General features: G+C 34.3%; 1 protein-coding gene across 1 annotated transcript in view; it reads left to right on the forward strand.

Moving 5' to 3' along the window:
- The window catches only part of LOC145245776 (dynein axonemal heavy chain 6-like), a 265159-nt gene that overhangs the window by 110600 nt on the left and 130276 nt on the right, over nucleotides 1-24283 (forward strand). Inside the window, exons 31-36 of the mRNA XM_080107390.1 lie at nucleotides 1424-1587; nucleotides 5552-5683; nucleotides 9698-9858; nucleotides 13401-13551; nucleotides 19148-19329; nucleotides 21138-21324. Coding sequence (XP_079963516.1) covers nucleotides 1424-1587; nucleotides 5552-5683; nucleotides 9698-9858; nucleotides 13401-13551; nucleotides 19148-19329; nucleotides 21138-21324 — 977 coding nt within the window. The remainder of the gene's footprint in view (nucleotides 1-1423; nucleotides 1588-5551; nucleotides 5684-9697; nucleotides 9859-13400; nucleotides 13552-19147; nucleotides 19330-21137; nucleotides 21325-24283) is intronic.

Genomic DNA, 24283 nt, shown 5'->3' on the forward strand with positions numbered 1-24283 from the left:
TTGGGCCTTTTTTGTTTAATGCTGGGTGTTGTTGTCGAAGTTTCTGATGCATTTCTTCCATTTGATATACTTTGCCGCCATAATGGTTTTGCCTGCATTCAAAAAAACTGTAATGGATGAAACCGGTCGCAGACAACCAAAAAAGTCCGCATGACCTTCTTTTGGTGCAACTCGGGCTTTGTGAAATGTCGTGGAGCTTCGTCAGCATCTAACCACTGAGCTAAGCATCGCCAGTTGTCATAAAGAACCCACTTTCCATTGTAAGTCACAACATGGTCGAGAAACGGGTCGTTCTTGTTGCGTAAAATAAAGAAAGATGACACTTTTTAAATGCGTTTCTTTTGGTTGTCGTTCAATTCGTGAGGAGCTTATTTATCAAGTTTTTTTGTGCTTCGAATCTTTCTCAAGTACCGTGAAATCGTCATATACGTTACCTCTAATTTAGAGGCAAATTTCTTGAACAGTTGTGCGTAGATTGGCTTTGATTAAGATTCTTTATCAATCGGTGTCAACATGCGATGGCCGACCACTACGCTCATCATCTTCAAGACTTTCGTTGCCACCACAAAATTTCTTAAACCACTATTGAACTGTGCGTTCCTGGGCCAAACGGTTCGTTGATATCGCGAATTGTTCCAGCAGCTTTTCGGCCTAGCTTGAATTGAAATAAGAAAATTGTGTGCATTTGCTTTTTTCCATCTTGTATTCAACGTTCTGAAAAGAAAACATAATTCTTTCAAAACGATTGTAATTTAAACGATTAGATAGTGCGGAAAACGATCTTTAAAATAATATATTAAGTAAAAGTATTATAACGAAAACTTATTTGAAAAATATATCATTTGAAATCAAAATAAAACATTCCGCAAGAACTTTCTTCTCAACCTAATAGTTTGTCACAATTAAGTTTAAAATAGTATTGAATTATTATTTGTATTAAGAAATATTAGTTTTTACTTTTATTATATTAGGTTTCAGCAAAAGTTTGTGCCGATTTAAAAGTTCATCTTGAAAAAAAAATTGTTTTTGAAAATCTTTATTCATAACAGTTGCTCTTTATAACTTGGTTCCATATATATATATATATATATATATATATATATATATATATATATATATATATATATATATATATATATATATATATATATATATATTGTTTGCATGTTTGTTTGTTTTAGATAAGCATTAATATGTCGCTACACATTCATGAGCACGTTTCGATCAGCCAATTACAAGTAACTAGAGACCTCTTCTGGCGACAGACTCGACTTTAGTGTAAGCGTTATCGCCTGAAGAGGTCTGGCAGCTTAGCAGCGTTATCAGAAGTTATTTAGGAGAAGCCTTTATTAATTCATTTAATTGATATTCATAGATTTTAATGATTTCTTTATTTTTTTTTTTTTCCTTGTGATTTCCTCAGGTATGTTACAGGCTAACATTCGGATTGTCCAGAATGCCAGTCAGGTTTTCCGTCTTTTCTGCCATGAAGCACAACGGGTGTTTCATGATCGTTTAATCTGTGATGAAGATAAGTTGTACTTTTACCAGATGTTGAGTGAGATTTGCCAGAAACATTTTCATGAGGTTAGTCAAATACAAATTTTCATTTTTCATCATTTCAACTGTAAACAAATACCAGTTATAAATCTCATTTACAGATTTAACACTGATTAGCAGAGTTTAATTTATTTTATTGATTGGTCATTTATTAAATGATACCTTGCCTATTGTCTTTGTAATCGTTTTGCATCTATTCGCTAAAATGTCTATGTGCCCTCATCTGAGGGAGTTCATATGGTTATTAAAAAGTTTTAAATACTCTAGACAGGAGGGGGGGGGGGTATCTTTTACCACTAATTCTAAAGCCGATCAGCAAAATAATAAAATCACATGTAATTTCTATATTTTTCGTATTGCCACCCGTACTTGGGGTTATTAGTAGGAAAGAAGCGTGGTTTTTATGACTTTTAACAATACTATATATTAACACAATAGCTTGTGTGTTATTTATTTTGTGTGTCACAATTACATCCGAGTGACTTGTTTAATTATTATGGATTACCATTTCTTATAATAAATAATTTTACCAAGAATTCTTCATAAGTTTTGGTTTCGGTTTAAATTATAGCTGATGGAACTCCAGTGATTCATTTGCGATTTAAAAAAATAAAAAATATATCCATATGACTTGGGTGCATTAGCTTGAGTTTCTTCAGCTATAATCGAAACCGAAACTAAAATTTATGAAGAATTCTTGATACAATTATTTATAAAATAAATAAATTATTCATAAAATATATAATTTTATCAAGAATTCTTCATAAATTTTGGTTTCGGTTTCGATTATAGCTGAAAGAACTCAAGCTAATGCACCCAAGTCATACGGATATATTTTTTATTTTTTAAATCGCAACTTTATAATATATAAAAATCGATAGAACATTAACTCTATAATAATATATACGAAATCTGTAAGAGTAAATTATCATATTTAAGCGTATTTTACGACCTGGCTACGCCGGGCGTCGCTGCTAGCTTAGATAAATACTTTTGCAGTTTTAACAAGAGTTACAATAATATCAGAGCATTTCTATTTACACCATGAATACCAACATCAATATATTACGTATGAATGAGCCACCCGTGGAATTTCCATAAGTTTCGTTAGTTGTTATTATTTGCATCTCGTTTATGTTTTTTGTTTTTTGTTTTTTACAGCAAAGCAAATCAATTTAATAACCCAACAAATTTATATAATCAAAATAAGATTTAAACATTCATAGAAAGAAGTCACATAATGGTTAACGAAGCCCAACGCCCTGTCCATGTTAAAAATGTTTTTCTAAATAGAAATTCGTTCTTAACAATTGGGGGGGGGGGCGTTGTTACTATTTTGTTCTTACATAATCGTTTTCTTGGCTTTTGGGATAAGATCAAAATGTAGTATCTGTTCTTCAGATGCTGCACTTCTATTTCTTGTTCTCTTTCGTTGGAGGAGAAATCCTTCACGACTGAGACAATTTTTATTTTTGTACCTTTTCTCCACGTTAAAAAACGACCCTGGTGTCTAACTCTGTCCCGTGGGGAGGCATAGTAAATAGGTACATCGTTTTCTCATTTTACCTACCAATCGTCGACTATTTTCAACTGTTTAGGAAAACTTTCAAGTAGCATGTTGTATACTAACGACGAACTGATACAATTTGACTTTGTTCAAAATCAAAATCAACCTTTTGTTGTCTTTCAATTTGCAATACATTACAAGGAAAACATTTGAGGAAAAAATATACCCGGAAATTACCCAGGGTTCATGTAATAATTTGAAAATTTACAAAAATAAAATGAATGTCTAATTAAATATTTATGAATATTAAAAGAATCGGAATCCGAATCGGGAATCAGATCGGAATCAGAAATTTAGAACAGAATCAGTAATCGGATCGGAATTAGGAAAAATGTTGGAATCGTCCCATCACTACAAATTACACCGCAATATTATTTAAAATGAACAAATATTTCTTTATTCAAGCAAATATATATATTTGTTTGTTTATTTTACATAATATTGCGTTGTAATTTGGCTTATAAACGTATTTCCTACGTATTTTATTTTAAAATTAAAACGATGCTTATGTCACAGAAAACACAACTTTGACGTTCATATATATATATATATATATATATATATATATATATATATATATATATATATATATATATATATATATATATACATATAGTGTTATAATGGAATAAATCCAGAGGAAATCCGGGTATGAGAGCTCAATGTGGTAAACAGAGCAATAAGATAAAAAAAATATATATACTCGATAATAACTACTTTACGATTTGTTGTCCGAAATCTAAGTTAGGCATATTTTTTTTTTTTTTTCCCCGAAGTATCTGGTTTATCCAAATTACTTATAAATAAATGAGATAGCCTTAAGAAAATAATTTTTCTCTGCAGATAATACATTAGTTATTAAACTGAGTAAAGTCAAAAAGACCAAATACTAAAACTAGATATTATTAGATTTGATAAAAATCAACACAAAAATATAATTATTTTACTTATTTCTTTATGCGTGCATGAGAATAATTTTGTTGTACGGAGTGAATAAAAGTATATATTAACCGAAACTAGATACGTCCTATCGAATTGGGGGCGGCCAATATTACAATTTTCCACTTCTTAATCAATTAAGAATTGAAATATTAATTACAACGACCGCTATAATCACCAATAAAATTATTTACTTAAAAATATATAAAATATTAAATACATAAGACTCAATTTTTTTTAATTCATAGTATTATATTACAAATACAATATTTAAATGAATTATAAGATAATATTTATTTCTAACTAATTTTTACATAATAACATACAGATAGTTTTAAAACTTTGTATATAATATTCTTTTTATTTTTATTTTTATTTTCTTACTTTTATTATTTTTTATTTATCTTTTAATAGACCTACTTTCCATGACTCAATTAACTATAGGACGCGTGTACAACATCCAGGTTATTTCCCTTATTTTTCTCAGAGTTTCTAGACTAATATGACAGTTAACATTTGATCACTGTCTCCTCTTTTTTTCTTCCTCTTTTTTTCTTCTTTTTTCATTACGCGCTGTTCTATTTCTTTTCACTATATATCCGTATACTTTCGCCCCTTTTCTTCCTAGGTTAGTAAACGCGTGTCAAGGCATTTACATGTCAGAACGTACATCTTAGAGGCGTGTGTGTGTGTGTGTGTGTGTATGTGGGTGTAGGTGTATGTGTATGTGTTGTGTGTGTGTGTGTGTGTGTGTGTGTGTGTGTGTGTGTGTGTGTGTGTGTGTGTGTCTACGGTTACATCGAGCTGCCGCTTATAAGTGTCTAATATTTTTATTTGTTATTTTTAATTTTTAATTTTTATTTTTTTAAATCCCTACCACCCTCTCTATTAAATGTATTAAGTGGATTGCTACTACCACCACCTCTGGTTTTTTGAGGGTCGAAGCCCGACTTTTTCTTTTCTTTTTTTCAGTATCAAAAATGTAATTGTCTGATTTAGATGCTTGAAAATACCATAAGGTTGAAATAAATTATTGCATCGACAATTATGTAATTTCCGTGTTATATTTTTATATATACATATATATATATATATATATATATATATATATATATATATATATATATATATATATATATATATGTGTGTAATTATTATTATTATTATTATTATTATTATTATTATTATTATTATTATTATTAGTGGTGAATTTTTAAATTGCATTTGAGTTAAACATATCTCTCCCTCTGTTTCTCTCTCTCTAACTCATATGCAATATGTTTTATTGACATGCAATTTAAAAATTCACCACTAATAAAATTTTATTTTATAAATGATAGTTTATAAATAGCTCATCTAAATGATTAGTTTTTACTTTGTTACACATATTTCATTTACCTTTACATAGGTATTTTTATGATTGTTTATTTTGTTTTATGAAAATAATCGAATATCATTATCACAATAAAATTGTATATTTTACAGACAATATCGCAAGAGGACCTGAAAAACTCACCAATTATATTCGGAGATTTCATGCAAATTGAGACACCTACCCCAGAACGAGTGTACAAAGAAATTACAAATATACCTAAACTACAAAGCGTTTTACATCAGGTAAGCAACAGTTTCCCTCTAAGTTTTTGTGATACCAGTTGTTTTTGTTTGTTTGTTTGTTTGTTTGTTTGTTTGTTTGTTTGTTTGTTTGATTTCCCTGCTATATCCATGATCATCATCAACAACAACAACAACAGCAACATCGGTCGAACGTTCGTTTTACATGCTGACATGTGTTGGACGTTTAAGAAATTGACTTTCCAACTAACCTTATCTTGTGACAGGCGTTAATTATTCATCTTTCTCTCAAGTCCATACTTATCACCTCACGTCCTCCCATATTGTCCTTGGCCATCCCTATGAAATGACCTTGCTACCTCAACTGTTCTACATCTACTAATCCATCAATTCTTTCAACGTGATTGTACCACTGAAGTTTTCTGTTTTGTGTATATCTCCCTATGTAAAAGGATCCTGGGCGACGCCAGGAACCTTGCTCAAATAGATAAGGATGACAAAGGATGAGGTATGGTTAAGAGGGGGGGGGGTATGCTGATACTTGGTTAAGAAAAAACAGATGTCCATAAAATTCTGTCCATCCGAAAAATAATATGTTTCAATGAAAATATAAACGGAGTTTGGTTTGATAACACAGAAAAGATTGTCAGCTTGGTTTTGGCAGCCTGATAATGGGATTTCTTTAAACAAAGGAACTAGGGAAAGAGATTATTATTCCAGGGGTTATGGCAAAAATGGATTTCAAATAACTAATAAAGCCAGACAGTTACACGGAATGTCGCCAAGAAATCTATAAAAACTGTAAATCAGAGGAGAATTATCTATTAGATCTCCTAGGTGTTGTAGGTCTGAATGCTCAACCACCCAGCCAGTTGTATAGCAGCAATAATCAGAGAAAGGTGGGGGTTAGTCATTACAGGGGACCTTTAGAGTATATAAAGAAATGAATAGAAAAATTAATAAATAAATTATTGACATAGCTGATAATAGAGTTTCTTCGAGAGAAAAATGAGTTGGAGAGAGAGCAAGAGAGAGAAAAAAGGGAAAAGACAATTGAAGACGGATATAGTTAAGATAGATAAAGATAAGGAGATTCAGAGGAAAGGAGAAAGAGGAGGGAATAGTGATCTCAAAGAGATGGTGGTTGGAATTAGGGTTTAATAGAAAACCATTGTGTTTTAGAAATGAAAACTTCGCTTGCTGGTCTCCAGGAGGACACAGCTTTTGGGATGCCAGCCTAAAGGCTGGAGGCCCTCGAAAGAGTAAAGTGAAAAGAAAGACGTTTCTACCTCGACCGGGGTAGGGTTAGGGTTTACTCCTCCGAATTAGAAAATTAATTGAAGAGTTTGATTTTAATTTAAAGATTCTGCATCCGAAAGCATTTTGTTTTTCTTAAATCTGAGAGAACCCCCGAATTTAACTGATACTTTCTTTTTGTATACAAACTTTATCCAAAATGATTTTATGCAATAATTATTTTTGTTCATAAGAAAATGATTTCCAAAGTTATCATTGGTTATGGATTGCATATTGACAAGTTGCAGCTGAGAAAAGCAGCATACCATCCATTCACCAGAGCACTTACCACGAGGGATGAACTCAACCGCAGCATCTGACAACAAACAGTTTTGGCACACAGACTTAGGGTCGTGCACGTTTTGCGTGCCCAGAGTATCAGAGCGGTAGTTTCCAGTTTTGAGGGGTTCACCACTAATCAGAGCTAAGAGTTTAGCCACTGGGACTTATGGATAGTGCATATTTTTGTGCCCGTGTGTATGCCTTAGCCCTGCTGGGTTGCGTCTGTGGTCCCATGAACCAGATATGACGGATGAACTCGCTGGTGGTTTACACTTATGCTGCCCAGATTTAACCTTCCTCTGGGGTTATTATATCCATGCATGTCTTGAAGACTCAAATGATAACTCCATCATATCATTCTCATATCATTCTCATATCTCTTCATGAAGCACTTTTTCGCGAGTAGCTTGTATCTTGATGAAGAAGAACAATGATAACAATTTAAACTTGAATCATATTTTATTTACTTATACTAATGGCTTTTATTAATAATTAGGAGTTTATTCTGAGTGAACCATCCCATGTGAAGATCCAAGCGCCTCTTTTCACCAGGGCATTATATGACGTATATCTTTCCTAAAATTTAAGCAGCAACAGAAATCCAACTTCAAATCTTTACTTGCATCTCACTGCAGCAAAATGTGGCACAATAACGGACGGTGAGGAAAATCGGCTCCCCATTTAAGAAAAGACACCTCAGGTGGTTGAAAATAAATCAATCGGCCCTCTGGGAGGAGGACGTAATGCTTGATAAAGTGAACTACCAAAGAACGAGTGAAGCATGCATGGTCCCCTGTGAGGGCACATTGAACAAGGCATAAAAATATGACTAAGTTCAGCATTTGCACTCCCCACTCCCGCATTTAGCCCCAAAAGTCTCCAGGCGACGTCAAATCCTGATGAAAATGAACAAACGGTGCAGTTTTAGGCCTTAACATAAGTAAATTTGAGTTCCGCACCATGCAAAAAAAAAAAAGGAATGACTAAGTCCATTATTTGCCTCCTGCCCCCTCATTTAACCGAAAAGTTCCCAAGGCCTTAATATATTTAAATTTGAGTTCAGCACCATGCAAAACTGCTAAATATACATACACAGAAAATTTTGGACAAATATGGTAAAATAGTCCCAAAAATGGAGTGCTTTTATTAGCCCTACAAGAGCCCCTCGGACACACTCAAGAGTTATCGCGAAGTATAGACAAACAAAATTATATAGAAATCAGTTAGTTACAACTTTTTAGAAAATTTTATAAAAATCCAAGGCATTAATTGTTTTTTAAAAAGCACAAAAGTCAATTTTAGCCATTTTAACCCGAAAGGCCCCCCCCCCGTTCTGTTACTTTTTTTACTCATATCATGTTTAATGTTTGTGCAAAATTTCAAAAAATTCCAAGGCGTAGTTATTGAGAAAAGTGCGGATAGACGAACGGACGAATGGACAAGGGTGAATTTACAGGTCCACCCTCCTTTTGTCGGAGGACCAACAAGTCGAATCATATCTCATTCCAACAAAGAAGTGTCTGATGTCAGCCTCTAGTTTTCTCGAACGATACTAGCTGGTGGTCGTAAATTGATCCTAAGACCAAACCCTATCAATCACCTCAACTCACCCTACTGCATCTGCCATATCTACACTTAATTTTAAAAGCACTTGACTGCCAAGTAACATTCAACACTATTATACTTATAACATCAACGAGAATTAAAGTTATTATTATTTATGATGAAGAACGAACATTACTTTTGTCACAGTTTAACATGAATGGATTATTCTTAAGATGCGTCCATTCAATTTGTGCAATAATTAGCGATGAAAATGATATTTGATACGTGACGGACGGGGAACTTTATAGAAATGAATGGATGCATCTAAAAATGCTGACTTATGATTAAGCAGAAAGTAAGAGAGAAAAAGAGACAGAGACAGAGGCAAAGACAGAGATACCATTCGATATAGAGATGAATGGACGAACCTGAAAATGCTGCTTTAAAATTAAGCAGTAAGAGAGAGAGAAAGACACAGAGGGAGATAGAGAGAGAGAGAAAGAGAGAGAGAGAGAGACAGAGAGACAGACAGACAGGCAGGCAGACAGACAGACAGACAGGCAGACAGAAACCAAAACAGAGAGAGAAAGAAACAAAGACAGGGAGACCATCCGATGGGTGGCCGGAGCCTCTTACAAAGATGAATGAACGCACCTAAAAATGCTGTTTTAAAATTAAGCAGTAAAAGAGAGAGAGCGGGGGAGACAAAGACAGTGTGAGAGAGTGAGTGAGAGACAGAGATAGAAAGACACAAAGACAGAGAGGCCATCCGATGGACAGAGCTTCTTATAGAGATAAATAGATGCATCAAAAAGTGTTGCTTTAAAATCAAAACTTTTTCCTTAAATCATTTACAATAAATTCTCACTCAGTTTCCCATTTGTTTTTGTTTTTGTTTTTTGTTTTTCAATATTTTCTTTTCTTTCCGCACAGTATCTTGAAGGCTTCAACTTGCAAGCCCCCAGAGAGGTGACGTTAGTTTTCTTCAGTGACGTTTTACAACACATATCAAGAGTGGTGCGCATAATCAGACAAGAACATGGTAACGCACTTCTTGTCGGTGTTGGTGGAACTGGTAAACAATCTGTCACCAGGTAGGAGCATCCTCTTCATCTTTTCTTTTAAACAAAATTCTATTCATAAAAATGATTAGATCTTTTTGTTCTTTGTTATATGCAACTTATCTAAAACTGATTTTGCACTCAGATAAAATATAAACAACGGCAAGATATATCTCGCCCAATAATTGATGTATTCTCAAAATACAGAGTGCATTACTTGGAGAATAATTTGCCACAGCCTTCAGGTGGGAACTGAACCGAGAACCTGCGCCCTTCATGGTGTCCTTCAAGAGGTGTCGGAACACTTGTGTGATTCTGGCAATCAGCTCATTCTTGGTGTTGCAGGTGCTATTATGGGTGTTTTCTTAGCTATGCGGGGCCCTTTATAGAGACGGATGAACGCATCTAAAAATACTGCTTTAAAATTAAGCAGGGAGAGAGAGAGAGAGAGAGAGAGAGAGAGAGAGAGAGAGAGAGAGAGAGAGGTGAACAATCTGACGGACGGAGCACTTTATAGAAATGAATGGACGCACCTAAATATGCTGCTTTAAAAGTAAGCAGTAAAAGAGAGAGACAAAGACAAAGACAGAGAGACCATCCGATGGACAGAGCCTTTATAGAGATGAACGGATGCATAAAATATGTAGCTTTAAAATTAAGCAAAGAAAGAGAGTATGTGTGTGAGAAAGAGACAGACAGACAGACAGACAGACAGAGGGGAGAGAGGGGCAATCTGATGGGCGAAGCACTTTATATAAATGAATGGACACAACTAAAAATGCTGCTTTAGAATTAAGCAGTAAGAGAGAGCGAGAGAGAGAGAGCGAGAGAGAGAGAGAGAGAGAGAGAGAGAGAGAAAGAAACCATCCGATAACTGAAGCCTTCATAATGTCCTCCAACAGGTGCCGGAACACTAGTTTGATTCTGGCAATCATCTCATCAGCTACGATTGTTTTCTGAACTTCGCCCCACACATAATAGTTCATAGGATTGCAATCAGGTGAGTGGGGGGACTAGATATTGTGATTGTGACTGATTAAATTGTGGAAGTTTTTTTTTTTCTGAAGGTGTGACATGGAACTGAGTTGTGCTGCCACACATATTGCCATGTCGCAACCACTTACTCTACCTAGCTTTTGACAACAGTGGACAGCAACTCACTATAACCATCTGAATTAAACCAAAGTCCTGTTTCAAAACTATGGAGCGGAGTGATGTGATCTTTGCTGGAAACAAACCTAAAAAACATCACAGTTTGAGATAACTTGGTCTTCATAGCAGAATCTCATATAAATTGTAGATTAGCCACTTGTTGTTTTTCTATGCATTGTGTCAAAACATTTTGATCTTAGAATGCTATATATAATCTATGTATACATCAGATCAAACTTGAAACAATGTATGAAATATTAAAAGAAGGAATATTAAAAAATTTAATACAATTTGGATCTTGGATAGGTATTATTTCTCACAAATTATGCATTGTATAATATTACTAGTGGCAGGGTGGGGGAGACGCCTGACTTTGCCCTAGTGTAAAATACGTTTAAATATAATATTTAATTTGTCCAGATTTCGTTTATAGAGTCGTGATTTCAAAATTATTTGGGTGCCATCAGCTAGAATCGAAACCGAAGCATTAAAGGCTCGTGACGTTCCAGTGTACCAACGTGACATGCATATGAATTGGTTAAAAATTAAAAATAAACTAAGATGAATCCACAAAATGTATAACGATTTTTCAAATTTGAACCATTTTTGACACCTTAAAAAATATTTTAACCGGCTAAAGACTCATAAAAGAATGGTCTGTAAAAAATCCAACGTTTCTCTGCGACTTTTAGTTTCGAAGGAGATAGAGTTAAAAATATAGAGACGGACAGACATATAGCCTTTTATATATTAGATTTAGTTTACATGTTTGTTTGCTTTTTTTATTTTTTACTGAGTTTTATCATTTCGCATTTAAGTACCACCAGGCCATTTCCGGTTCCACTATTAGAGACCCACGTGTCCTCACTATTATAATTTCATTCTTTGTATCCAAACCAATGTCTTAAGTTTTTAATCAGCAAAATTTTATAAAAATTATCCAATTTTTATAAAATACTCCATATTTATTCAATAATGTATATATTGTATTATAAAGAAAACAAATTTTCAAATTTAATGTCAATGATTTCGAAAACAGTTTTTTTCTGAATTTAATTTAGGGTGAGATTATTACACATGTGCAGTAACGTTTTTTATTGTACTGTTGCTGTCAAAAACCATGCTACATAATTTTTTTTCTGTCACTTTATTTTAAAAAAAAAAGTGTCAGAAAAGGAAAGAAAACAAATTAATAAACAAAAAAAATGGCAAGACAGCAAAGTGACTCAGTAACACGCAACGACTGTCTCCAATGATTCTCCTACAACAGTCCATTCGTGTTCTCCCCGCGGCCTTCTTTTATGCAATCGAGCAGTGAAATTTTGCATCACTTTGTGAAGCCGATAGTTATAAAAGTTGTAGGCACCGCCATCTTGATTCTTTGTTCTCCATCTCTGACGGCTTGATTCCACGTGACGCATGTGGACGTTTTAACGCAATTGTCTTGGTTTCCACACTTTTCCCTACAGTGACACAAAATAAATTTATTTATTTTCATTTTTATTTATTTATGAAAATCACTCCAGACAAGACATGGACCTACTAGATGTAAGGAGCTAAAACTATACTTAGTAAAAAAAAAAAAAAAACTAACTAATGATGATTGATAGATTCCAATCCAGAAAATAGCAATTCTTCACCCCCCTCCTCCTTTGTCAGAAACATTTGTTCATGGAATATGAGGACTAAAAGGCAAAATAAGGGAAGTAAGAGTTACGAGGCTGCCGAAAGTAAACCCAACTGTCGCTTTCCACTCTCCATCTATGGAGACTTTCAGAGCTGCTGAAGAAAGAGTATTTCTACTTTTCATATTGAGGAGTTTGAAGGTTGATAACATCGGGTCTGCACGAATTGCTCTGTAATTTCTGCTACTGTTTCATGTTTAGAAGTAATATTAAAGAAAAACTATTTTACCCAATTAGTTATTTTTGTACCTTTTCTCCATGTTAAAAAACGACCCTGGTGTCTAACTCTGTCCCGTGGGGAGGCATAGTAAATAGGTACAATTACTTTGTATTCTCCCAAGGGAGAAAACTCTTCAGAAAATATTTATTACTCTCCCACAATGAGAAATATGGCACAAGGATTGAAAAGTGGGATTGAAAAGTAGAAGCCCTTGAAGAGGGGAGGGGGCACTGGGCAGTACCGTCGGTATTCATCGATAGAAGCGCCTCGGGCGATTAGCAATAAACTAAACTCTTCCTAAAGAGAAAAAACGAAGTCTGGGAGGGTGGACCTCCTAAAACTGTATAGAACCGGTATAATACTGAAATCAACAGAGAAAACGTCATTACAGGAATGGTCTCGACTCTGTTTATTTTGGTGCCGAGGTAAAACCTCACCATTTAAAATTCAAATCTAAATTGTTGCGCTTGTATGATGTTTTGTGCTCTGAATATTTTTTTGTTTATCTATCTTTTCAGATTAGCCGCCTATATATGTGGCTATCAATGTTTTCAAATAGAGTTACGTCGGGGTTATGACTATCAAGCCTTTCACGACGACCTGAAAAAGTTGTATAACATAGCAGGCTGTAGAAATGAAAACACTGTATTCCTCTTCACTGACACACAGGTAAATTTGCAAACTCTTACTTCAAAAGAAGACAGAGAAATGAATGAAAGAGACTTTGCGATGGCAGACATTTAACTAAATGATTTTTTTTTAATTTATGACGTCACTTCCGTTTCTTGTAACTTTTGAAATAAATGAATAAAGAAGGAGATTGATATAAATAAAAAGCACAAGCCAGACGTGTGTAAGAGAAAAAAACTTTACTTCTATTGAATTTCATATTTAGGAAAATAGTTATTAGGATGAAATACACGATATTTCGTGGAGACAAAATATAATGAAATACAAAATAGAAACATAATTTTTGTTTTATTTCTCCTGTGTTTAACACATCACTCAATAATTTCCAGGCCTAACTAATAAAACAATAACTCTTATGCAAATTTCGACCGTTATGTTATTAACTTCCAGACAAAAAACCGGTTAGTTTTGTTGATAATTGATTATGATGATTAATTTTATTTAGGAAGAAAATGTTATCGAAGTTATGTTTTAGAAGAATAAACATATTTACATTAGTTTCCAGGAATGTAACTTGATGGATGAAATGTCATTCTGATGATTACGTTTTCACTAAGAATGTTATTAGGCGGTTTAGGAATTTAGGAATATATCCATTAAAGACTTATCGTAAGCTAGTTTTTTTTTTCTTTTTAAATCTTTAAAGTGGTATTTTATTTAGCTCTTTACATCAAGTGGCTTCGTGCCTTGTTTGGAGCGAGTTCCAGAAAAAATATATTCCCTGTAACTAAAAAAAAAAAAAAAAAAAGAAAAGATTTTCGAAATTAATTGCAAATTTAGATTCTAACTGGAGGTTGCATCGAAGCTCAGAACGAGTGATGCGTATTCAGCCAAAATCCCGCTAAGTGACACACAACGAAATTACAAGAAAACTTCCTGGACACTGACATCGCTGATTATATACTACCTCAAAGTACTTCGTTCAAACTACTCGACTTAACATCCATTGGTAACATGGATTAGAACAAATGCAAATATAACAGTAGCCCCCTACATTAAAGTGGCACTGTGCCTTGTTTGTGGTGAAAATGTAATATGAACAAAAATATAAGGTTGTAGTGATGACGTAATGAATTTTAGATTTACTCGTAGGAAGTTAGTTAAGTCTATGTAATATATTGTTGTTGGCATTCTGTAGATATTCAGCATAAATGGAGATGCTCTGATATTATTGTAGCTTTTTTGTTAAAACTGAAAACGTATTTATCAAAGCTAGCAGTTAGTTAGTTCCTTCAATTATAATCAAAACCGAAACTAAAATTTATCAAGAATTCTTGGTAAAATTATTTTATACAAGAAATGAAAGTACACAACAATTAAACGACCCGAATGTAAGCGTGACACAGAAAATAACACACACGCTATCGTATAAATATATAGATTATTTACAATTGACTTAGTTTGTTTATTTTTTTATTTAGATTTCATTTAATTAAGTTTTATGATTACCCGACATTAGTTGCATTTAAGTAAGCTTTATTTATTTAAGCTATAAAAGCTATTTCCCCTTTAAGTTATGAGAGTTATTCCCTGTTTGATTTTCATAGATGAATATGGATGTGTTTTATGGTTCCATAAATCTAACATGTGGTCCACTTTCAGGAAAATCGTAACAGGAGGTTAGGTATCCAGTGTATCTTAAATAGTATGTGATTAAACACTCTGCCCGGCAATATATTTCGACCTGGTAACGCGAGGCATATATATATATGTGTGTGTGTGTGTGTGTGTGTGTGTGTGTGTGTGTGTGTGTGTGTGTGTGTGTGTGTGTGTGTGTGTGTGTGTGTGTGAGCATGAGGTAACAGGTGTTCATAAAAATAATTTTGAATTCTAGTTAATATTCATAAATGACCTCCCTGACAAAATTGTATGTGAGATGGGTATATATGCTGATGACATCACGCTCTATAACAAACACGACAGGAAAACAAATGAACACATATCTAAAGAAATGGCAGAAACAATAGAGGATTACCTCCAATCTGTAGTGGAATGGGGGCATAAATGGATGGTCACATTCAATGCTGCCAAGACTAAACTCGTTTCCTTCAATAATTACAAGAAACCTTCTCTACCACCAATAGCAATGGCCAAAGACTCTTTATTTGAAAGTATATCTTTTAAACTCCTCGGCCTAACGTTCACAGGAAACATGAGTCGGAACAATTACATTGAGAGTATTGTCAGGACCGCTGCGAAGAAGGTAGGTTCTCTTTACCGTGCTAGAAAGCTACTAACGCCCGAAAGTATCCTGTATCTCTATAAGGCCACCATTCGCCCATGTATGGAGTATTGTTGTCATATTTGGGCTGGTGCATCTGCTACTAGTCTCTCGCTCCTAGACAAGGTTCAAAAGAGAGTCGCCAACCTGATAGGTCCTGAACTCTCATCTAAGCTTCAGCCTCTGTCCCATCGACGAAATGTTGCATCCCTCTGCCTGTTCTACAAGTACTTTAATGATGAATGCTCTGACGAACTGCAAGCACTTATACCCCCGTGACGTAAATACCTCCAACAAACCCGACAAGCAGCTAAATCCCACCCCTTCACCCTAGAAGTAAGAGAGCCTTCTACTCCAGTAGTTTCTTCCCCAGAACAGCTAGACTTTGGAATTCCCTTCTGGGTCCCTGCTTCCCTAACTGTACTGACATGCAGAAGTTCAAGTGTAACGTGAACCGACATCTTGCTGCCCAACTCCCTACATAGTACCCCTGTAGCTTATGTCCCTGATAGTAGCCCCCTACATTAAAGTGGCAACGTGCCTTGTTTGGGGTGAAAATGTAATAATAAAAAAAAGTTAATCATTTTCGAAATGATATCTCAAAGAAGTTACGTGAGTATATTATATATGCTTTACATTCTTATTATAGTGAGAGTACTATATGTACTTTGCATAAATATATTATATCGGGCCGTAACATACACGATATGCTTACTTCTTTTCAGTGTGAACATTCAAACTAAACTCTCGTAAATCAAACGGAATTACATTATGACTTGCATGGTTTTTCATTGAAATCTTCACTATGACTGACACTACCGCGTCAGCCCTAACCTACCACATTCCTTAACTCTTGGATTACTCAGTTCGGTGCCCTTTTACATATGCTAGCTAATCAAAATTCTCATACTCAGTTCGGTGCCCTTTTACATATGCTAGCTAATCAAAATTCTCATACTCAGTTCGGTGCCCTTTTACATATGCTAGCTAATCAAAATTCTCATACTCAGTTCGGTGCCCTTTTACATATGCTAGCTAATCAAAATTCTCATACTCAGTTCGGTGCCCTTTTACATATGCTAGCTAATCAAAATTCTCATACTCAGTTCGGTGCCCTTTTACATATGCTAGCTAATCAAAATTCTCATACTCAGTTCGGTGCCCTTTTACATATGCTAGCCAATCAAAATTCTCATACTCAGTTCGGTGCCCTTTTACATATGCTAGCCAATCAAAATTCTCATACTCAGTTCGGTGCCCTTTTACATATGCTAGCTAATCAAAATTCTCATACTCAGTTCGGTGCCCTTTTACATATGCTAGCTAATCAAAATTCTCATACTCAGTTCGGTGCCCTTTTACATATGCTAGCTAATCAAAATTCTCATACTCAGTTCGGTGCCCTTTTACATATGCTAGCTAATCAAAATTCTCATACTCAGTTCGGTGCCCTTTTACATATGCTAGCTAATCAAAATTCTCATACTCAGTTCGGTGCCCTTTTACATATGCTAGCTAATCAAAATTCTCATACTCAGTTCGGTGCCCTTTTACATATGCTAGCCAATCAAAATTCTCATACTCAGTTCGGTGCCCTTTTACATATGCTAGCCAATCAAAATTCTCATACTCAGTTCGGTGCCCTTTTACATATGCTAGCTAATCAAAATTCTCATACTCAGTTCGGTGCCCTTTTACATATGCTAGCCAATCAAAATTCTCATACTCAGTTCGGTGCCCTTTTACATATGCTAGCCAATCAAAATTCTCATACTCAGTTCGGTGCCCTTTTACATATGCTAGCCAATCAAAATTCTCAATTTTTAAAATTCAAAGAATTATAAAAATTGTTTTTAATTTTTTTTTTTTTTTTTTTCTTCCTTTGAAGATTGTAATGCCGGGTATGGGGCAGCCAAACCAGCTGCCAACATTGCCCCGCTTTTTTATTGAAACCAGCGGAGAGCTCTTTTTAGTAGAACTACTTCCTATCATCAAGCAAATGTCATATTTAACATCAATACATACTCTTAAATCAGCAATAATGTCTTGTGAGTAAAACAGTTTGGATGCTATGACTATTATATAACGCGAAATACATTTAGCATTCCAAATGAACGCGGCGTATCTCCAACCGTTGCAAATATTTTTATTTCTTTTTTCAAAACCATAGCATTGTTCTTGCCTTTTTAATTATTAACTAGCAGGGCCGTCCGACCTTGCCGGTCGTAAAATACGCTAAAATATATTTTAATTCATGCCGATTTCGTGTTTTATATTACAGAGCAATGTTAAAAGTCCATCTGTGCTTCTAGAATGATGATTTTTGGAAACATGAGAACGATGTTATCTTTTTTGTATTTAATATTTTATTTTTTATATTTCAAGCGGTCCTCCACTCATGATCACAAAAGAGTATCGATAATTTTTCGTAACCAAGAGAGGAGGATCGCTTGATGTATGAAATATTAAATACAAAAAAATAACATCGTTTTCATGCTCCAAAGACCTTAATAACCTTGAAATTAATATATATATATATATATATATATATATATATATATATATATATATATATATATATATATATATATATATATATATATAGTACTGATTTCCAAATAAAACAAAATAATGACATGGGTGCCATCAGCTAGAATCGAAACCAAAACATTTAGCATTCCCTACTGTTTCAGTTAGATAAGATAGATAAGAAAGATTTAAAACTAAACCAATTGTTTGAATTTGTGCTTGTGTAAACTTGTAAAAATATATTATTTTATTGTTAGAATCCTTTGAGATGAGTAATTTGTATATCTTATTTACTTGCGAACTGTTGTCCTCATCTTTATAATTGTTATTTCACGACGTTTCAGCCAACTCATCCTCTGGTTAACCACTTGGCGAGGCCAGAAGAATAGTTGGCCGAAACGTCGTGAAGCAACAACTATGAAGATGAGAATAACAGTTCGCAAATAAATATGAGAAAAATATATCTGTAAGTTGAAATGAACATTTGCGCTTCACCTGCTGACATATTTCTGTACGTCTAATTCATTAATCCTAACAAAGATTTTAATCGTTATAAACCATCAGTGGTGTATGATTACTATTTCCTGTTAATTTCAGTGTTATGTTTAAGAGTTTATCAATTAAACACACACACACACATACATACATACATACATACATACATGATGGCAGCAAATTCGCTTTTGAACATTGCCATCACTCGATATAGCACAAAAAAGACATACATACATACATACATACATACATACATACAAACAGACATCAAATGTTTTATTTAAATTATCAGTTGCATTACTTATATACATGTATTTATTCAATGATCAGATTGTAATGGAAGAATTTTTGGAAGATATCAATAATATCCTCAATTCTGGAGAGGTTCCCAATCTATTGGAAGCAGAGGACATTGAAAAATTAATTACAGCTTGCCGTGAGCCAGCAAAAGCTGTTGGCATCAATGAGCAAAGCCGTGACCAAATCCTTGCTTTTGCCATCAACAGAATCAGGTGAGATTAGCTGATTTTTATTTACCAACTCGTTCGTTTTTCGGGATACAGTGAAGTCATTTCTGTTCTTAATTTTTATTTGTTCGTACTACTACTACTACTACTACTACTACTGTTGTTGTTGTTGTTGTTGTTGTTGTTGTTGTTGTTGTTGTTGTTGTTGAAGAAGAAGAAGAAGAAGAAGAAGAAGAAATTTAAAACATGTGTCTATCATTATTTAGTTTAAGTATATCTCATATTTTTCATTTATTTTGTGAAAATTCTGCTATAGTTTCAACAGCACTTGAACATGGTACTTTGATCCCACAGTCTTTACCAATAAGTATTTACCTTACTGTTGCTTTTCTTCACGAAAATACTTGAGTCTAATTGAACGCAGGAAATTCAATCGTATTTGAATTTGTCATAGCCGATTTCATGCTATCTCTTGTGGATTGATAAGGGTTCAAAAGAAAGATACAACACTATATTTAGTAGAATCCAAATATACTGAAACAGAAAGACGAATACAAACAAATAAAGAGAGTGGTTACACGTTAGTATGATTACAAAGTGTGCATAACTTGTGCATAGCACCGAGAAACATATCCTCTCAGTCTTATTAGCAAGAAGAGTTCATTGTTATCCATAAGGTGGTCACCACAGCAGTATCCCACCAACCCAAAACATAAGATTTGTGTTGATATTTAAATTCCAACATATTTAATTATGATATTCTGTTAGATCTCCTATTGTGAACTTGAACTCACCTGCATCCATGTGTGAAAGCGTAGCCATTTTGAATTTTTTTTCCTCAAATCTGGAAAATGATTTGAGGAGGATAGAATAACATGAAATGCTAATTTATTCATCCTGTCACCAATTTCCCCAGTCAGGTGATTAGTCGCAGAATAGAATGCGAGGAACGTTCAATTAACATCACTCATCTATATTGGTCATAAAGACAGAACAACACAAACTTTCACTGACAACAACTGCTACTTGACTCTGCTTAAAATATCTCCTATCTCCTTAAACATGATCTTTCTCAATCAAGCCAAGCTTTTTGAAATATGTCAGTCTTTCTTTTTTATGTATATAAAAAAAGAAAGAAAGGATGTCCGTTTGCGAATCTGAGATATTTTGATCTGAGAAGTATGTGAGAACTTCTCGCGGAATCTAACCAACTCGAGAAGCCCAATGCAAAAAGCCTTTCGTGGACATACACAAATACGAGCGCCCATTTTGTCTTTTAACTATTAGACTAGCGGGGGGTACCCGGCGTTGCCCTGGTGTTTGGAGGTGTGTGTGTTTTTGGGTAAATGAAAACAAAAATCGTTGGCCGGGTGTTTGCTTTAAAAAAAACTGAAGCCTTGACGCGCAGTTGGAAAATAATAAAGTGTGAAAAAAAAAAAAACGTGCGACGTTTAACGGCAGGTGCCTGTTTATGACGACTTAAAGACGTCAACTTTGAGTTCGGGACAGTGTTTTATTTACCGCAAATGTGTTCGCTTCTTTTTTTATACGAAAAAGCTTAATGCACATGCGGCGATCGAAAAATCTTGAATATTTATCTTTTGAAAGTCGGGCAAATTAAATAGACAGGTGACGCCGGTTAACTCGTAGATATTATCATTTAGGCGTGATATAAAAAGTTTTAAGAAGAAGTGAGTCGACTGATCGCTTCTCGGAAAAAAGCCTTTCTTGGACATACACAAAAAGCAAACATTATACTTTAATTTTTCTCTTAGTTTTTTATCTATTTTATGTTGTTCCGTCAATTGCTCATGCATCCACAACATATATGCTCATTCTTTTTATTTTCTTAGGAACAATTTGCATATTGTTTTATGCATGAGTCCTGTCGGCAGCAGTTTTAGATCTCGATGTCGTATGTTTCCTTCCTTGGTGAACTGCTGCACAATTGACTGGTACTTGGAATGGCCAGATGAAGCGTTGCTTTCTGTGGCAAGTTTCTACCTGAAAGAAGTCACTATGTTCTCTGATGCAATGAAAGTAAGCGTTTTTTTTTACCAATTATTTCTTCAGTATTCCTAGTATTTACACGTTAAATCTTACTTGGTAGTAATCCATAGTGAAGCAAATGTTGTGTAATCATTACCATTCTTATGCTTTTAAATTTCGGTGATGACAGATATGGTAGGGTTAACAAGTACATTTGAACTAGGGTTAGATGTAGCACCATATGAAGAGTAGATAACTGGTTAGTTTTGTCGTGTGACATTTGTAAAGACACATATAATAGAGTTCTAGTAGATAAAAGTAATTAGGATTGTCCATGCAGAAGTATGGAAACGAATGGAACTCCAATAGTTAAGATTAATAATATATATTTTTAAAGATAAAATTATTCTTTTTCTTCATGCCTGCACAAGCTATCTTGGGAAAAGATCGATAGGACAGGTCTCATTTGTAACCAAATTCATTGTCGTTGAAAAAGAACCAATCACAGAAAGTCTATTAAAAACCAGCATGATCGAAGAGCCCCCATGTACAGGGTGGCCCATTCAAAAGTATCCCAGAAAATGTAGTAGAAAGGAAGAACATTCTTTTATTGTTTAAATTATTTGTAGTGTTATAAAAGATGCTGGAAGGCCTCCCCGTTGACATCTATGCATTTCTGTACACGTTTAACAACGTTTGTAGATACTGCCTGTAGATCTTTTCTGGTGATTCTCCTGCTAGCGCTGATAATGTTCTCCTTTAGTTGGTCTAGATTGTGAGGATTATTTGCATAAACTTTTTGTTTTAAAGTCCCCAAAAGATAAAAATCACATGATGGGAAGTTCGGGGAACGTGGTGGCCATAACCCTTTGCTTATTGTTCTCTCTTCCGTAAAAATGTCATGAACTCGAGTCAATGATCCGTGAGACGTGTGGCATGTAGCGCCATCTTGTTAGAAAAAGAATTGCATTTTGTCTTGTGGTGTCAGTTGGTTGCTAAGAGAAATACATAGAGAGATCTTAAATTAGAGGCTATTTTTAAGTGGGCCTTGGTCATCCTGTCTCTTTTGTCTGGATTTTGTAAAAGCAAGAAAGAATTCTCCATTACCCCTGAATGCTATAACAAGTGTTGATCTCAGATGGAAAAGAACAAGGTAAAAACAAGAGTTGCAAAAAATTGCCGACCAAAGATTGATAGGAGCATCCTAAGCGGGAAATCATGCAGCATTTAATTTTCTGTGAAAGCAAGCGGTTTGAGGAAAAGAAACTATTAAGATAGAAAGCTTTCCAGCATTTGGGAACCGCTACAGTGAAGAGGTGGAATTTTGCTACTTGTAGGATTATTTATTATATCATTATATTAATGCTATTGTCAGATTCTAAACTAGTATAAATACATATGCATACCTTTATAATTGGAATTTAACCTTACAACCTAAGGACTACAAAAATCTAATACAACTTCCACATTTGGGCTGGTGTTCCAGCCAGTAGTCTCTTCCTTTTAGACAAGGTCCAAGAAAGATCTTATAATAGGTAGCACACTGCCTACCAAGCTCTAATCTCTGTCCCATCACTGCAGTGTTGCATACCTGTGATATGCTCCAACGAAATTGCTGTACTTGTACCCTCTCAATGTAAATATGCTAGACCAACTTGACAATCAGCAAAATCCCACCCATTCACTTTAGAGGTTCTCAGATGACAGAAAGCTTTCTACCCTAAAATCTTCTTTTCTCGAACTGTTTCCCTATGGAATTCCTTTCCTGCTCCTTGTTTCCACCACGGCACCAACATGCAGAAACTTAAATGTAATGTTAACAAACATCTGGTCCCTAATTCTCAGTAGCTCCTTACGTTTCAGTGATAATGCGCTTTGTTTGGTGTGAATATAGGTAAAAAGCAAATTAAAAAAAAACTACCTAAGCCAAACTTTCAAAAGTGAAAAAAAGAAAACTCTGTTGCTTGATTCATAATTGTTATACTGCAAAAAGGAATATTTTTCAAAGGATCAACTACACCAATGTCGCTAACTACTTTATGTGCTTTTCTGATATAAAAAGAAAAGGGCGATCGAATTCTCAACATTAGATCTAGCTTATCTTATAATATTTTAACTTAGTCCAGTCAAAATGTGACTGAACCTCAAACAAATTGCTAACAAAGATTAACTTCTCTTTTAGATAACAAAACTTTAGCACAATTATCCTTGCCGAAAGGGCTCAACAGTCACCATCTTTAAAATCCAACTTAACAATATTAAAATTTCGAGACATAAAATTTCTGACATTTCCTGACAAGTATTGACAAAAATAAACGTTTTTCCTGACAAAAAAAAAATTATTAAATTAAAAATAAAAAAATTTGTTCATGAAAACCCCCACAGGGCCCACCCCAAGCCAGTTTAAAATTTTCTTGGTGTTTTAAATTGTAATGATAGGGAGCTATATGCTCAATAATAAATTGACACCAGAAAATTACTAGCCTTTACCATTGTTTTTAGGATTTTTTGGTATCTTATATAAATATAAAAGGTACAAAAACAAACTAAGTAGCTTTTTTCAAAGCAACAATTTTCACATTAATTCCTGACATTTCCTAAAAAAAAAATAGGTACAAAATAAGTACAATTTACAATAAAGGAATGGTCAGTTGGTCGAATGCTGGGACAAGGCTCTAGCATAATCACCACAGAAAAAGTTCATAAACGGACCAAAGAACATTTCTTGTAAAGAACTAGTCAAAGGTAACTTCATCATCATCATTATCAAGATCTGGCTGTGATAAGTTAGTGCAGTGGAGGCCTTTGCAATTACCACACAAGTTTGAACAGTGAATAGCATGTTTCCTACAACTGCATCTTGCTGTTGTACACCCTGAAGTACAGTTACACCTAATTATAGCCAACAAATTTACATGACCAGGTGACAAGTCAGTTTTGATTGGTTGTGATTTACCATCTAAAAGTTTACATCCCTACACGTTAGGTTTTAGCTTTTAACACTCAATAG

This window comes from Euprymna scolopes, chromosome 23 (genome assembly GCF_053919585.1).
Source record: "Euprymna scolopes isolate OS-2025 chromosome 23, ASM5391958v1, whole genome shotgun sequence".
NCBI classification, from domain to species: domain Eukaryota; kingdom Metazoa; phylum Mollusca; class Cephalopoda; order Sepiida; family Sepiolidae; genus Euprymna; species Euprymna scolopes.